General features: G+C 36.4%; 1 protein-coding gene across 6 annotated transcripts in view; it reads left to right on the plus strand.

Annotated features, from left to right (window-relative positions):
• Positions 1-16496, plus strand: part of SNX13 (sorting nexin 13) — a 138038-nt gene that overhangs the window by 92867 nt on the left and 28675 nt on the right. For 4 of the 6 annotated variants that reach the window (XM_073809649.1, XM_019928257.3, XM_073809650.1 and 1 more), the window contains 3 exons: positions 1896-1965; positions 5992-6164; positions 15604-15711. In XM_073809649.1, the coding sequence (XP_073665750.1) occupies positions 1896-1965; positions 5992-6164; positions 15604-15711 (351 nt within the window). Of the gene's footprint in view, positions 1-1895; positions 1966-5991; positions 6165-15603; positions 15712-16496 lie in introns of those variants that run through there. The other 2 variants (XM_019928267.3, XR_012333925.1) reach the window with 2 other exon arrangements.

The raw sequence follows: 16496 nt of genomic DNA on the forward strand, positions 1-16496 counted from the left end.
TTCCATTTCCTCTGGGGCTTCTATCTTTCATGTAAAAATAATACTAAAACAAAAGTTGTGCTGTTTCTGTCAAAATGTTTTATTGTAGGTCAGGTGAGCACTTAAAAAAATAAGTGCATTCTATATCTTTTCAAAGTATTTTCATTCACTTTATATCCTGATAGAATTGTAGAACAGGTATTACAGCATTATAACATTGGGAAAACTGAGAAACAGGAAAGACTAGTTGATAATGGCTAAAGTCTCTTAAGGTATCAGTGGTGAAGCCTGGACTAGACCTAATTTAATTGAATGGTTCTCCCACTTGATTTGTGGTTAATCTGTATGGAATTATCAAATTTTGCTTCTCCTGATGATCAGTCTTTAGTAGATAGAATTTTGGCTTTCTTCTTAGACTGTAATTGCTTAATTTAAATGTCTTTGTGTCATATGCATGGCTTCATTTAAGTCATTTAGATGACTCTTAGTGATAACTGGTAATATCACATTAATACTCCAAAGTTCATTCAATCCTATGGTTTTCTAAGTGTAAAATGTGTCTGAATCATATAATGTCTGTGTGTTATAGGTCCCCAAGACCACTCCTATGTTTATTGATTTACTAAGAGGACTCACAGGTCCCGGCATAGTCATACTCATGGCTAGAATTTATTACAGCAAAAGGATATAAAGCAAAGTCAAGAAAGGGAAAAGGTGCATGGGGCAAAGTGCAGAGAAAACCAGGCACAAGTTTCCAAGAATCCTCTTCCATGGAAGTCACATAGGACAGACTTAATTTCACCAGCAGTGAATATGACAACATGTGTGAAATGTTGCCACCAGGAAGGCTCATCTGATACTAAGTGCCCAGGGTTTTTATTGGAGGTGGATCACACAGACACCCTCTGCCTAGCATATACTAAAATGACTCCCAGAAGGAAAGCAGGTATTCAGCATAAACCACATTGTTTGTACAGATAGTTACGTAGAGTGAGCCACTCTTAGCAGTTAGGGAATGGAGGGAACCTTTTCTAAATCTGACTTCCCAGATATTGTCCAAGGGCCAACCTTGAAAGCAGTCCTTTCTAACGAGAGCAACTTCAAGTCTGTTGTGTTAATTCTTTTCCATACAGTCTGCCTTCATTATATGCGTTATGTTCCCTTCTTTGTATGTGTGGGTGTATGGATATGTAGCAAAAAAGTTTTAAGTTTAGAGCTAAAGTCCATAGTTACAAAAGATTTATTCTGAATCGATCAGTAATACTTTTTGTTTATGGAATAATTTTTGAAAATTATTTAAAATATCTTAAACTGTGGATTCACTTCATTTAGTGAGTAATCATAATAATGGCTAACATTTTTTATGTTTGGCAGTTTTCTAAATGTTTTACATGTCTTTTCCTTTAGTCCTCACATAACCCTTTGATGTAGGTACGATTGTTCTCATTTTATAGATAAGGAATCTAAATTAACTAAAACTATTTCTAAGTTAACAACAGTGTTAAGTTAAAGAATACAAAGTTGGCTCTAGTATATTTCAGCATTAAAATTGAAATGTTGATTTAAGAATATGTCTGCTTATTTTTATCCACATTTTTTTTTTGCCATGTATTGAATATATATAATTGAGAAGAAGCAAATTATAGTATGTGGACAGGTAATGAAGGAAGAAATAATCTGATGTATTAAGTTGATTACTAAATTACTTTGTTTTATAGTTTCTTAATCTTAGGTTCTCTCTCTCCTATTAGTATAAATAAAGAGGATTATTGTTTGGGGGGGAAAGATACAAATAATATAAAGCTTACATAGGGCAAAGATGAGTAATGTTATATATGATGTAGAATTCTTTAACATTTTTTTTTCCTGTAAAATTTAACAATTTTGTTTTCTGATTCCCCCCGTCCATCACCCAGTCTTTAGATGACCTTTCAAATGTGTCTTCTGATGACTCAGTACAGCTTCATGCTTACATTTCAGACACTGGTAAGAGACTTCATGGTTTAATTATTACTTAAAAACTATTGACTATTACTACTCCTACATTATTTTCCACATTTATTTTTATAAATCATTTTTCTGTTCTGTAGTCATGTTTTCAAATTACTTTTTTTCTGTAACATGTTCTTCATTAAATTCTATGATGTTTATTACGGGTGTTTCCTTTCTTTAAGGTTGTCACTGTTATCATTTGAAAAAGGTTAAATTTTAAGCATTTTGTCATGGCTAATAAACTTTGAAACGAATCTTCTTTTTCTTTGAGTCTAGCTGATAATTGTATGCATAATTCTTATTAAATTGTCTTGGGGCAGATTTTAGTTTAATATTTGTTTTCATACATGCAAAGTCAGATTAGATATCTGGTTAAATGAAGCTTTTTGGTATAGGAGTTTATAGAAGTTCAACAAATGCTTGGATGAGGTGAGATTCATGACTGAATCAGCATATGTGCAAAGTGGCTAGTGAACTGAGGAAAAAAATCAAGTTCCATCATTGTTATTGGGTTATTAGATAATGCCAATGCCGATTTTCTTCTTTGGCTTCTCAGTATTCCTACAATATAGGAGTGTGTTTGTCAGATTACATACTGAAGTATAAACGTACAGATAAATACTTGAGTTCAATTTCATACTTATAATTTAGATAATTTGGAAAGAGATTTAATAGTACAAGTGTAGTTTTAAAAAGATCATTTGCATCTATTTTTTTAAGATCTTGTTTTCTTTTCACTGGAGCTGGAGTCTAATTTTCCATTGTGTTTTCTGCCAGATTTCTGTAATAAGTTATCTGTAATTGCTCTTTCAGTTTTTCCTTTATCTTTTCCAAATAGTTGGTGCATACGTTGTTGTCAATAAAACCAGAGGGTCTAGTTGCGTTTCTTTCTAGCTTTTGATACATTTGTCTCACTTTTTCCTTCCTTAAAATTTTAAAATTCTTTTAAAAAACTATCTTCTTTGTTGAGTTGTCTTCGAAATATGAAAGCCTTTGTTAAAGTGCAACATTTAGAATTTGTCCTTTTATTTCTTTCTTCAAGTCCTTAAACTTTTGTGTGTAGAAGAAGATACTAATGTCCATATTTCTTATGTGGATCTTTCTCTTCTCTGAGGGTTCTAGTTTTCTAGCTGCTTTGTCCATTCATTCAACAAGTATTTATTAGCTTCTTAAAAGATACGGAAGCATAATACTAAGCATTTTTAATAAATTGTAATTTCTGTCAGACAAATTTATGTATAAACACTAAAGGGGCAGCATAGTATAGTGGTTAAGAGCACAGCTTTTTGTCCAAATTGCTTAGGTTCAAACTCCAGCTCTTCCACCTAATAGTTGGGTGAACTTGGATGAGTTCCTTAACATCTCTGTATCTCAATTTCCCCATCTGTAAAATGGGATATTAATGATAATAATAATAATACTTGCCTCATAGGATTGTTATGGGACTAATTAACTGTATTCGTAATTACATGGTGGGCATTATATATTAGTGTTTGTTCAATAAAGATTTCTTTTATGAGTTGGGCTTCAGAGTCTCTTTGAGTCTGGATCCCATGTCCTTAACATCTGTATGATGGGAAGTAGAACTTAAGAGTCCAATGCAGTGCTATTTAAGGAGTGATCCATAGACTACAGTGTACTGGCTTCTTCACTGAGAAATCTTGTTTTAAAAAATACTGGCTACGTTAGGCAATGTGTTTAGTGATGAGATTTATTTATATTCTGATCCTAGTTCCTTGTCTGGCTATGGATTAGGAACAAAGAGGTTGCACATCACCTGTTATGAGTAGTAACATTGTCCTAATGCAAACAAAACCTGTTATTTCCACTATAATATCTCACCATCATCTCAAGATATATGTAACCTCATTATCTTTTAAAATCAAATTACCTTTCTGTCTTACTGCTTCTTTTATAATAGCCCCATTATTCTTCCTATTGTGCATGCATCCTAGTCATGATCTCCCTTGCCTATCAATTTGTGACAAATCTGATCATTCTTTTTTAGAATGCTTTCTTACATTCCTTTCTTCTTTCCTTTTCTATTTCTTGCTATTCTCCTTGTTCTTATTAACTCCTAATTGGTTATGGTTTGCTGCCTAATTGGCCCCTGCTTCCTATTATCCTTTCCCAAACGTATCTTGAACACAACAGGTGAATCCATTCCCTTGTTGCCTTGCTAACTCTGTTGAGTGATGGTGGTTCTCTTGGGTGATGAAAAATTGCTGTACACTTTGTTCCTCCGAGTGAAGGATATTTGAAAGAGGTGAACAGTGAATATTAGAGTTAAAGCCTCTGACAGCAAGATGACCCAGGTCTATCCCTAGTCTTCTATTTTGTCAAGTCAGGAACACTGATATTAGATGGTAAGGGAATGAAGGACAATTCTGAATAGAAAGTGCAAATCTTAGAAAAATTTTAATGAAAGGCTGGGAGAGGTTCCTGTCCAACTACGTTTGCCAGTATAGATTTGTAGCTATTATATTATTAAAATAATTTACTAAGAAGCTTCACAGACCCTTCTTTGCCTAATTATATACAAAATACAAATATTTAGTCAGCTCCAAAGCTTGGCCACTTTTTTTTTTTTTGTAATTATGGATCAGTATAATCTATTATTAGAAGAGCAGTTTATACTTCTGGTCAACATGGTAGTCTAAACTGCTGTGGGAAATCTTGCTTCCCACACATCTAAGGGCTGAAAACAACAGAATAAAAATAGCTAAAAGGGGAAATCTACAGGTGTAATAGACCATGAGGAAAAGCAAATTTAGGGAAATGAAGAGGAATTGAAGCCAAGGAGCTTATAGGAGCGTGAAGACTGCTGTCTTGATTTTGACAGCATTTTCATGCCCTCAAGTTTAGAAGAGGCAGGATGGGCTAAGGCAAGGAGAAGCTGGAACACAGTCATTTGCATAAAGCCCAGAGTCACAGAGGTGGCTTGATGTGAAAGAGGAACCAGAACTTAACCTACTGTCAAAGGAAAGAACAAAGAATGTCAAGGTTGTGGTTGGGAATGGTATCTGTCACCCATATGAAATTGAAAGCCTGTCTTGTATCGCAATATTGGTGTGTCTAGATTCAGCCATCCTGAAGTGGTTGTGTACCACAGGGTTTCCTAGCCCAAGAGTATGTTAAAAATAGTTGTAGAGATAAAACGAGGCAAGAATACCACACTATAAAAAAAGAACCATATGAAATTATAGAAGTAAAAAAAATTACTTATTGAAATTAAGGTGAGTGGCTGAATTAAGAAACAGACCAGGTACAAATGAGTGGAGACTGATAAACATTTAGAGACCTGAAGAGATGATCTAGAATAGAATACAACACAGAGGGAAAAAATGGAACATGAGAAAGACAAAATGATTCAAAATATGTCTTTTTACTTAAGATTAGTACAGAATAGGAATAGGTTTTGATTTTTGAGACTACCTGGCTTGGATGGTTTGTGTCAATTAAGTAGGAAAATAACTATTTAGAACAGTCTTCAGAATAAATTACCCTTGTAAATTGTTGAATATTTTAAACAAGAAAGAGATTTGCTAAAAGAGAAGATAGGTCTTATCCTATAGCTTTTGCTTGCTGTTCAGTTAAAAAGCTATCGAGTTAGAGCTGAATAGTGAAGGCTAGTACAGAGGTTATTATTTTGTTTCTGTTGTTTTTCTTCTATTAAATTTAAGAGACTCTAATACTATAGTATGAGGTGGTACTGTGTTATCATAACTGATAATAAATAAAAGCTCATTGGGAAGAGAGTCCAAAGTAGACATCACTCTGTGGTTTGCAGTATCATCATAAACTTGTAGATCATTTTGTAATGTAGCCATCATATATAACGCATTATGGATGTGAGTACAGAGGATGGGAATCTATTTTATCCTTTGGTGACATCCTTTCGTCTCAGTCTGTCATTTCAAATTCTTCTTCATTTCATGTTGTCCTTTTTGTTTGTTTTTGTTCTTCATCTTCCTCCTTTCTGTGTCTTTTGTTCCTTTTCATTTTGTTTTAAATGACTAGTATATGCTGACTATGACCCATATGCTGTGGCAGGCGTTTGTAATGATCATGGCAAGACATACGCATTATATGCCATCACTGTACACCGGCGCAGTCTAAACAGTGAGGAGATGTGGAAAACCTACCGTCGTTATAGTGACTTCCACGACTTCCACATGAGGATCACTGAACAGGTAATGAGGTTTTGAAAGTTTGTGTACTTTACATTGTTTCTTGATTCCATGTTTGATTCTAAAAAGCTCTGAGGGATGCTAAGGTATTGACCAAAGCTAAGTAAATAAGGTAAGAATTTTTTTATAAGCAACATGAATGTTATAATGATTTTGCACATTTAACCAATAAATCAAATTTTAACCAGTCTTAATCATTGTGGACTAGTGACGAAGTATCAGTGGTATACCTTGGAAAATTAGAATAAGTGTATATTTCTGATGTTAAGAGTGTGTGTATGTGCTGTGCTTTGCAGAGGTATTTGGGTTTGGTTTAAAGTAGGGATGGGGATCACTGGACATTTGGTGGTTTTATTTTTGGCAGTATAATTTAAAGCTATGGTTATTTAAAATGGCGTCCTTTTCCAATTGTTAACAGTTAAATCCTTGATCCATTAAGTTATGAAGAACCAAAATCTAAATTAAGTTTAACATTAACCAAATAATGTTTTTAATTCTTACCAAATATAACCCTCTTGTTTCATAGAAGTATGAGGACTCTTAAACATAACGAATGTAAACAAACTATTTCTCTGTTTTATTTTATTTTTATTTTATTTTTTGCGGTACGTGGGCCTCTGACTGTTGTGGCCTCTCCCGTTGCGGAGCACAGGCTCCGGACGCGCAGGCTCAGCGGCCGTGGCTCACGGGCCCAGCCGCTCCGCAGCATGTGGTATCTTCCCAGACCGGGGCACGAACCCGTGTCCCCTGCATCGGCAGGCGGACTCTCAACCACTGCGCCACCAGGGAAGCCCTCTCTGTTTTATTTTTTATTAAATATTCTTTTCTTTTTAACTTAGAACAAAATAACTTATCACAGGATAAATTGGAATAGGTGTTCTGTGACATTTATTTTAAGTCATGAGAATCCTTCTTTCAGGGTTTTAAAATAAACAATTATTATTAAGCCAATAAAATAATAATAATTAATGGTGACATTTGATTGGGTGGACTAAAGCTTTGAAATGACAGTTTACTACTTAAGTAATCAGAAAGTATATATATATATATATTTTTTTTTTTGTTGTTGTTGTTGTTGTTGTTGTTGTTGTTGTTGTTGTTATACGCGGGCCTCTCACTGTTGTGGCCTCTGCCATTGCAGAGCACAGGCTCCGGACGCGCAGGCTCAGTGGCCATGGCTCATGGGCCCAGCCGCTCCGCGGCATGTGGGATCTTCCCAGACTGGGGCACGAACCCGTGTCCCCTGCATCGGCAGGCGAACTCTCAACCGCTGTGCCACCAGGGAAGCCCCAGAGAGTATACTTTTCAATTAGAGTAGTGGAAAATATATGGTTGCCACCATGATAATCTCATTAAAGTACTTCGTGAATAGAGTGAGATAAACTATTAATAGCTCAAAAGTGTTTAGAGACCAGGTTAAGCCTGGTCTCTAAACACTTTTGAGCCCATATTAACAGGACTGTTTTTATATATTCATAAAGAAATTACTAACTTTGGACATAACTGTTCTGTTGTTCTTGTTGAATAGATATTTTCTTCATTTTTAGCTTGATTTGTTTGCACAGGTGAAAGAATTTTCTGCCCCACGTTGAAGAAATAATTGCTTTATTTACTTTTTATATTATTACCTGTTTCATATTGTTTTAAAATCACATAGCTCAGAGCTTCTGGGTTGGCAAACACGTGGTATGCTCAGGGCATCGATGCTCCATGCCCTTTTCCATATCTTGCCTTATTCATCTCATCCATCTGGCTGTTTTTGAGTTATATCCTTTTACAACAAACCAGCAATCTAAAAACGTCTTCCGACCCCTGGCCTGGCTTAGAACATCACCGGTGCTACTGATGTCCTACGTTCCTCCCAGATCACATGCCAGCCTGCCACTGCTTCTCAGAGCTCGATTTAAGTAACCAAGAGGCTCATCTCCTGAGTTTGAGAACTTCCCTTGCTCCACTGTCTTGTATTCCAGATTTTCCTATCCATCTTGCCCATGAGACCGTGAGCTCCCTGAGGCAAGGATCTCATTTCTCTTGTACTCCATTCTGTCACCTGCACCAAAAACAGCCTGGAACAGACCGTGTGGCTGACAGGGTCTTCGTTCTCTGGCTGGGTGTCAGGCCTGTGCCTCTGAGGTGGGAGAGCCGAGTTCAGGACATTGGTCCACCAAGAACTCCTGGCTCCATGTACTATCAAATGGTGAAAGCTCTCCCAGAGATCTCCATCTCAACGCTAAGACCCTGCTCCACTCAACGACCAGCAAGCTACAGTGCTGGATACCCTATGCCAAACAACTAGCAAGACAGGAGCACAACCCCTCCCATTAGTAGAGAGGCTGCCTAAAATCATAATAAGGTCACACAGACCCCAAAACACACCACCAGACACAGTCCTACCCACCAGAGAGACAAGATCCAGCCACATCCACCAGAACAGAGTCACCAGTGCCCTCACCAGGAAGCCTACACAACCCACCAAACCAACCTTGCCCACTGGGGGCAGAAACCAAAAACAACGAGAACTGTAAACCTACATCGTGCGAAAAGGAGACCCCAAACACAGTAAGTTAAGCAAAATGAGCAGACAGAGAAACACACAGCAGATGAAGGAGCAAATAAAAACCCACCAGACCAAACAAATGAAGAGGAAATAGGCAGTCTACCTGAAAAAAAATTCAGAGTAATGGTAGTAAAGATGATCCAAAAACTTGGAAATAGAATGGAGAAAATACAAGAAACTTTTAACAAGGACCTAGAAGAACTAAAGGTCAAACAAACAATGACGAACAACACAATAAATGAAATTAAAAATTCTCTAGAAGGAATCAATAGCAGAATAACTGAGGGAGAAGAAGGGATAAGTGACCTGAAAGATAAAATAGTGGAAAAAACTACCACAGAGCAGAATACAGAACAAAGAATGAAAAGAACTGAGGACAGTCTCAGAGACCTCTGGGACAACATTAAATGCACCAACATTCGAATTATAGGGGTCCCAGAAGAAGAAGAGAAAAAGAAAGGGACTGAGAATATATTTGAAGACATTATAGTTGAAAACTTCCCTAATATGGGAAAGGAAATAGTCAATCAAGTCCAGGAAGCGCAGAGACCTATACAGGATAAACCCAAGGAGAAACACGCCAAGACACATATTAATCAAACTATCAAAAATTAAATACAAAGAAAAAATGTTAAAAGCAGCAAGGGGGCTTCCCTGGTGGCGCAGTGGTTGGGAGTCAGCCTGCCGGTGCAGGGGACGTGGGTTTGTGCCCCGGTCCAGGAGGATCCCACATGCCGCAGAGCGGCTGGGCCGGTGAGCCGTGGCCGCTGGGCCTGCGCGTCCAGAACCTGTGCTCCACAGCGGGAGGGGCCACAGCAGTGAGAGGCCCGTATACCACAAAAGAAAAAAAAGCAACAGGGGAAAAATAACATACAAGGAAATCCCCATGAGGTTAACAGCTGACCTTCCAGCAGAAAGTCTGCAAGCCAGAAGGGAGAGGCAGGACATATTTAAAGTGATGAAAGGGAAAAACCTACAACGATTACTCTACCCAGCAAGGATTCATTCAGATTCAATGGAGAAATTAAAACCTTTACAGACAAGCAAAAGCTAAGAGAATTCAGCACCACCAAATCAGCTTTACAACAAATGCTAAAGGAACTTCTATAGGCAGAAAACACAGACAAGGAAAAGACCTACAATAACTAACCCAAAGCAATTAAGAAAATGGTAATAGGAACATATATGTTGATAACTACCTTAAATGTAAATGGATTAAATGCTCCAACCAAAAGACATAGACTGGCTGAATGGGTAGAGAAACAAGACCTGGTATATATGCTGTCTACAGGAGACCCACAAGAAAGAAATCATAAATTTCAGATCAGAAATAAATGAGAAAGAAATGAAACAGTAGGAAAGATCAATAAAACTAAAAGCTGGTTCTTTGAGAAGAGAAACAAAATTGATAAACCGTTAGCCAGAGTCATCAAGAAAAAAGGGAGAAGACTCAAATCAGTAGAATTAGAAATGAAACAGGAGAAGTAACAACTGACACTGCAGAAATACAAAAGATCATGAGAGATTACTACAAGCAACTCTATGCCAATAAAATGGACAACCTGGAATAAATGGACAAATTCTTAGAAATGCACAACCTGCCAAGACTGAATCAGAAAGAAATAGAAAATATGAACAGACCAATCACAAGCACTGAAATTGAAACTGTGATTAAAAATCTTCCCACAAACAAAAGCCCAGGACCAGATGGCTTCACAGGCGAATTCTATCAAACATTTAGAGATGAGCTAACACCTATCCTTCTCAAACTCTTCCAAAATATAGCAGAGGGATGAACTCTCCCAAATTCATTCTACGAGGCCACCATCACCTTGATACCAAAACCAGACAAGGATGTCACAAAGAAAGAAAACTACAGGCCAATATCACTGATGAACATAGATGCAAAAATCCTCAACAAAATACTAGCAAACAGAATCCAACAGCACATTAAAAGGACCATACAACATGACCAAGTGGAGTTTATTCCAGGAAAGCAAGGATTCTTCAAAATATGCAATTCAATTAATGTGATAAACCATATTAACAAATTGAAGGAGAAAAACCATATGATCATCTCAATAGATGCAGAGAAAGCTTTTGACAAAATTCAACACCCATTTGTGATAAAAACCCTGCAGCAAGTAGGCATAGAGGGAACTTTCCTCAACATAATAAAGGCCATATATGACAAACCCACAGCCAACATCATCCTCAATGGTGAAAAACTGAAAGCATTTCCACTAAGATCAGGAAGAAGACAAGGTTGGCCACTCTCACCACTCTTAATTCACCATAGTTTTGGAAGTTTTAGCCACAGCAATCAGAGAAGAAAAGGAAATAAAAGGAATCCAAATCGGAAAAGAAGAAGTAAAGCTGTCACTGTTTGCAGATGACATGATACTATACATAGAGAATGCTAATGATGCTACCAGAAAACTACTAGAGCTAATCAATGAATTTGGTAAAGTAGCAGGATACAAAATTAATGCACAGGAATCTCTGGCATTCCTATACACTAATGGTGAAAAATCTGAAAGTGAAATCAAGAAAACACTCCCATTTACCATTGCAACAAAAAGAATAAAATACCTAGGAATAAACCTACCTAAGGAGACAAAAGACCTGTATGCAGAAAGTTATAAGACACGGATGAAAGAAATTAAAGATGGTACAAATAGATGGAGAGATATACCATGTTCTTGAATTGGAAGAATCAGCATTGTGAAAATGACTACTACCCAAAGCAATCTACAGATTCAATGCAATCCCTGTCCAACTACAATGGCATTTTTTACAGAACTAGGACAAAAAATTTCACAATATGTGTGGAAACACAGAAGACCCCGAATAGACAAAGCAGTCTTGAGAACGAAAAACAGAGCTGGAGGATAAGGCTCCCGGACTTCAGACTATACTACAAAGCTACAGCAATCAAGACAGTATGGTACTGGCACAAAAACAGAAAGGTAGATCAATGGAGCAGTGTAGAAAGCCCAGAGATAAACGCACACGCATATGGTCACCTTATGTTTGATAAAGGAGGCAAGAATGTACAGTGGAGAAAAGAGAGCCTCTTCAATAAGTGGTGCTGGGAAAACTGGACAGGTATATGTAAAAGAATGAAATTAGAACACTCCCTAATTCCATACAGAAAGATAAACTCAAAATGGATTTAAGACCTAAATGTAAGACCAGACACTATAAAACTGTTAGAGGAAAACATAGGCAGAACACTCTGTGACATAAATTAGAGCAAGATCCTTTTTGACCCACCTCCTAGAGAAATGGAAATAAAAACAAAAATATACTAGTGGGACCTCATGAAACTTAAAAGCTTTTGCACAGCAAAGGAAACCATAAACAAGAACAAAAGACAGTGAACCAACTGACAAAGGGTTAATTCCCAGAATTTACAACCAGCTCATGCAGCTCAGTATCAAGAAAACAAATAACCCAATCCAAAAATGGGCAGAAGACCTAAACAGACATTTCCCCAAAGAAGATATACAGATTGCCAACAAACACATGAAAGGGAGCTCAACATCACTAATCATTAGAGAAATGCAAATGAAAACTGCAATGAGGTATCACCTCACACCGGTCAGAATGACCATCATCAAAAAATCTACAAACAGTAAATGCTGGAGAGGGTGTGGAGAAAAGGGAGCCTTCTTGCACTATTTATGGGAATTAAATTGATACAGGCACTATGGGGCACAGTATGGAGTTTCCTTAAAAAACTAAAACTAGAACTACCATACAACCCAGCAATCGCAGTACTGGGCATATACCCTGAGAAAACCGTAATTCAAAAATAGTCATGTACCACAATGTTCATTGCAGCCTTATTTACAATAGCCAGGACATGGAAGCAACCTCAGTGTCCATCAACAGATGAATGGATAAAAAAGATGTGACACATATATACAATGGAATATTACCCAGCCATAAAAAAACACGAAATTGAGTTATTTGTAGTGAGGTGGATGGACTTAGAGTCTGTCATACAGAGTCAAGTAAGTCAGAAAGAGAAAAGCAAATACCATATGCTTACACATATATATGGAATCTAAAAACAAACAAACAAAAAACTGGTCATGAAGAACCTAGGGGCCGGACGGGAATAAAGACACAGACCTACTAGAGAATGGACTTGAGGACACGGGGAGGGGGAAGGGAAAGCTGGGACAAAATGAGAGAGTGGCATGTACATATATACACTACCAAATGTAAAACTGATAGCCAGTGGGAAGAAGCCGTATAGCACAAGGAGGTCAGCTTGGTGCTTTGTGACCATCTAGAGGGCTGGGATAGGGAGGCTGGGAGGGAGATGCAAGAGGGAAGAGATATGGGGATATATGTATATGTATAGCTGATTCACTTTGTTATAAAGCAGAAACTAACACACCAGTGTAAAGCAATTATAGTCCAATAAAGATGTTAAAAAAGTAAAATTAAATTAAGATATACATTGTAAAAAACATCACATAGCACATATATCTCTTTTTTTATTTACTTGCAAATTTATGGGAATTTGGTATAATACAAGATTTTCTTTCTGTGAATACTTGTAATTATTTTCTGTTCCAGACAGATAATTTTAAGAGGAGTTTGATTAATTTAGACTCTAGCAAAATAACTGTTACATTTAATTTTTTATTAATAAGTTTTAATGTTCTAAAGTTTTGGAAATAAATTGTTGTTTTGCTGAGTACTGTTATATTGCCTTGGTGTATTAGTTTGCTAGGGCTGCCATAACAAAATAACATAGACTGAGTAGCTTAAACAGCAGAAATTTATTTTTCCATAGTTCTGGGAGCTAGAAGTCCAAGATCAAGGTGTTGGCAAGTTTGGTTTCTCTTAAGGCATGTCTCCTTGTCTTTCAGATGGCCCCCTTCTTGAGGTGGCCTCACATGACTTTTTCTTTGTGTGCTCGCATCCTTTGTGTCTCTTTGTATGTCCAAATTCCCTCTTATAAGGGCTTTGATTTGATTTAACTACCTCTCTAAAGGCCCTGTCTCCAAATACAGCCACATTCTGAAGTATTGGGGGTTAAGGTTTCAACATACGATTTTTGAGGGAATAAAACATACTGGTAATGCCTGAATAAACTATGCATTCTATAAAATTGAGTCAGTAGTTTAAGATACCATGGATAAGTCCTATTCTAGGAAACTAAATATCTTTTAGGACACCTTGAAAACTGTAAATGTACTTCTATAAGGTGTCATTTTTTAAAAAATTAATTCATAAAACCAGGTACTCTATATTGTACATTCATTCATTGTTGACCCATTGTAATATTTTGTGAACCACCAAACTTGTGACTATTACTACAGCATAACATTTGCCCTGTAAATCAGGTGTCCCCATCCCCCAGGCCGCAGATCACTATTGGTCTGCGACTGGGCCGCACAGCAGGAGGTGAGCAGAGGGCAAGGGAGTGAAGTTTCATCTGCTGCTCCCCATCGCTTGCATTACCGCCTGAACTATACCCCCATCCACCCCGCCCTGGTCTGTGGAAAAATTGTCTTCTGTGAAACTGGTCCCTGGTGCCAAAAAGGTTGGGGACCGCTGCTGTAAATGACCTCCCGCTCGCCCCCTTTTTTTTTTTTTGCCTTGGCTAGGGCGAAAGAACTGCTTTTAAGTTTCATGCATTAACATGTAATGAACTTGTTCTCATTATAGCTCCAAGCGACCATCTGATTTGCCATTCCATTTAATAATTTATCAGAATCTTCCAGTTTAGGGATGAAAATTATCCTACACCTTTTCATTTCCTCTTTTCTTTAATCTCTGCACCAGGAATGAGTTTTCTTTACAGAAGCCTTGTTGTTTTTAAACAAAGAATGGTTTTAGAAAGTTTGTTGCACTTCTGAATGTGTATCACAAAGGAAAAGCAATGAGGCTGCTCATTCAAGTTTTAGATACTAGGTATTGCTGGCCAAGCACAATTCTTTGCTCAGTGACTTTGCTCTTCCACTTTGTTAGCAGCTAGTGTGGTTAAAATCTGTGCTTCATCAAGGCACAGTAGATTCCTACATATCTGGACTTTTGAAGGTGGAGTCTGTAAATGCTAAATTTCAAGTATGTACACTTAGTTTTTTTTGTTTGTGGCTTTACAAAGATAAGATACATACTTGATAGCTTTTAATTTGTTTTTTTCTTAGTTATCTATGAGTTTATTTTTCATGCAGTTTCATGTAGGAGAAGTATGTGTTGTACTGTTTGTATATAGAGAGTTATGATATAGCTGTAATCTATGTTTTGAAATTTGCTTTTTATTCCTTTAATAATTAGCTATTACAGTGATTAACTGATTTGAAGTCATCAATATAAAATATTTCTTTGAGTTTTTTTTACCAAACCAGGAACTCACAACTTTGATTATTAAAAATTTACTGGCTAATACTTTATTCACAAGTTAAAGCGTTGTTAAACAAAATATTTTTTTTATGTTTATTATTAATTTTAATAATATTAAAGACACATAATTTACAAATAATAATAGAGTATTCAGTACTGTATCATAAGTTCTTTTTAGCCAATTGAATAGCAAAATATTTTTAAAACCTTTTGTTATGAAACTTTTGAACAATCTTAAAATCAGAGAGAGTATAAAATGAAACTCCATGTGGATATCACCCATCTTCATCAGCAATCCATGTTTGTCATTCTTAGAAAATAACTTCTTTATAATAAATAACATTCGAACTGTGGTTTGGACATATTTGGACAGTATTTTATATTTTCTGGTTTTGGCTTAATATATTGCAGAATCTGTTCTAGATGCTTTTGATATGTAGAGAAATTGTCAGTTGGAAAATACTTTTCTGTTTTTGAAAAAAAAATTAAGATTACTGAATGTATTTTGTTTTCTAGTTTGAAAATCTGTCAAGCATATTAAAGCTTCCCGGTAAAAAGACTTTTAATAATATGGATAGAGATTTTTTAGAAAAGAGAAAAAAGGATCTAAATGCATATTTGCAGGTAAGTTCATTATTATTACCCATAGATTTTCATTTCAATATAGCATAGAAATATAACTGATTTCTTTATTAGAGAATGTTTGTACTATAATAGTGGGATAGCAGCCACTTTTGAGGTGCTGAGATGTGACATGCAATCTGCTCAGTAATTTATAAATATTATTTCTCTGTTTGTTTATTAACTTAGAAGTTTTCTGGACACTCAGTGCTAGGAATTTTGCTTCTTCAGGTTTGGATGAATATACACACACACCGGCAGGCACACATCCATTCTACACTACTGTAAAGTCTAGGAAGTCTAGGTATTTTACAGCAGACAGTTAAATGTTACCAGTTCAGTAAGTAGTTGCTCTTCATGATGTATCCAAAGCTAGTAGATTTTTTTTTTCTTTTCCATATGGCTTATTACATGGTATTAAATATAGTCCCCTGTATAGATTTTTATTCTCAGATAAAGTGAATAGCTGCCTGCCATGGTCCAGAATGATTCTAAAGCTTCTAAAAATTACAGGATAATTCAAGAGAGGAATAGATCCAAGGGACTTTTCAGAAGTGTAGCATGCTAAGCATGTAGATTTCTCTTCTGGAATAATGGGATAATAAAACGTGTCTCATAGGTTACGTACTGCATAAGCCGTTGGGACTATCAGAAATAACTTTGTTTTAGACCTGGGTACCCAAATGCCAGATTTTAATAGTATCACTTTATGGTTTTTTATAGTAATGAATGATTTATAAACTTTTCTCATCTATTAGCTCCCCACTTCTCTCTTTAGAACAGGGGTC

This window comes from Tursiops truncatus, chromosome 9 (genome assembly GCF_011762595.2).
Source record: "Tursiops truncatus isolate mTurTru1 chromosome 9, mTurTru1.mat.Y, whole genome shotgun sequence".
NCBI classification, from domain to species: domain Eukaryota; kingdom Metazoa; phylum Chordata; class Mammalia; order Artiodactyla; family Delphinidae; genus Tursiops; species Tursiops truncatus.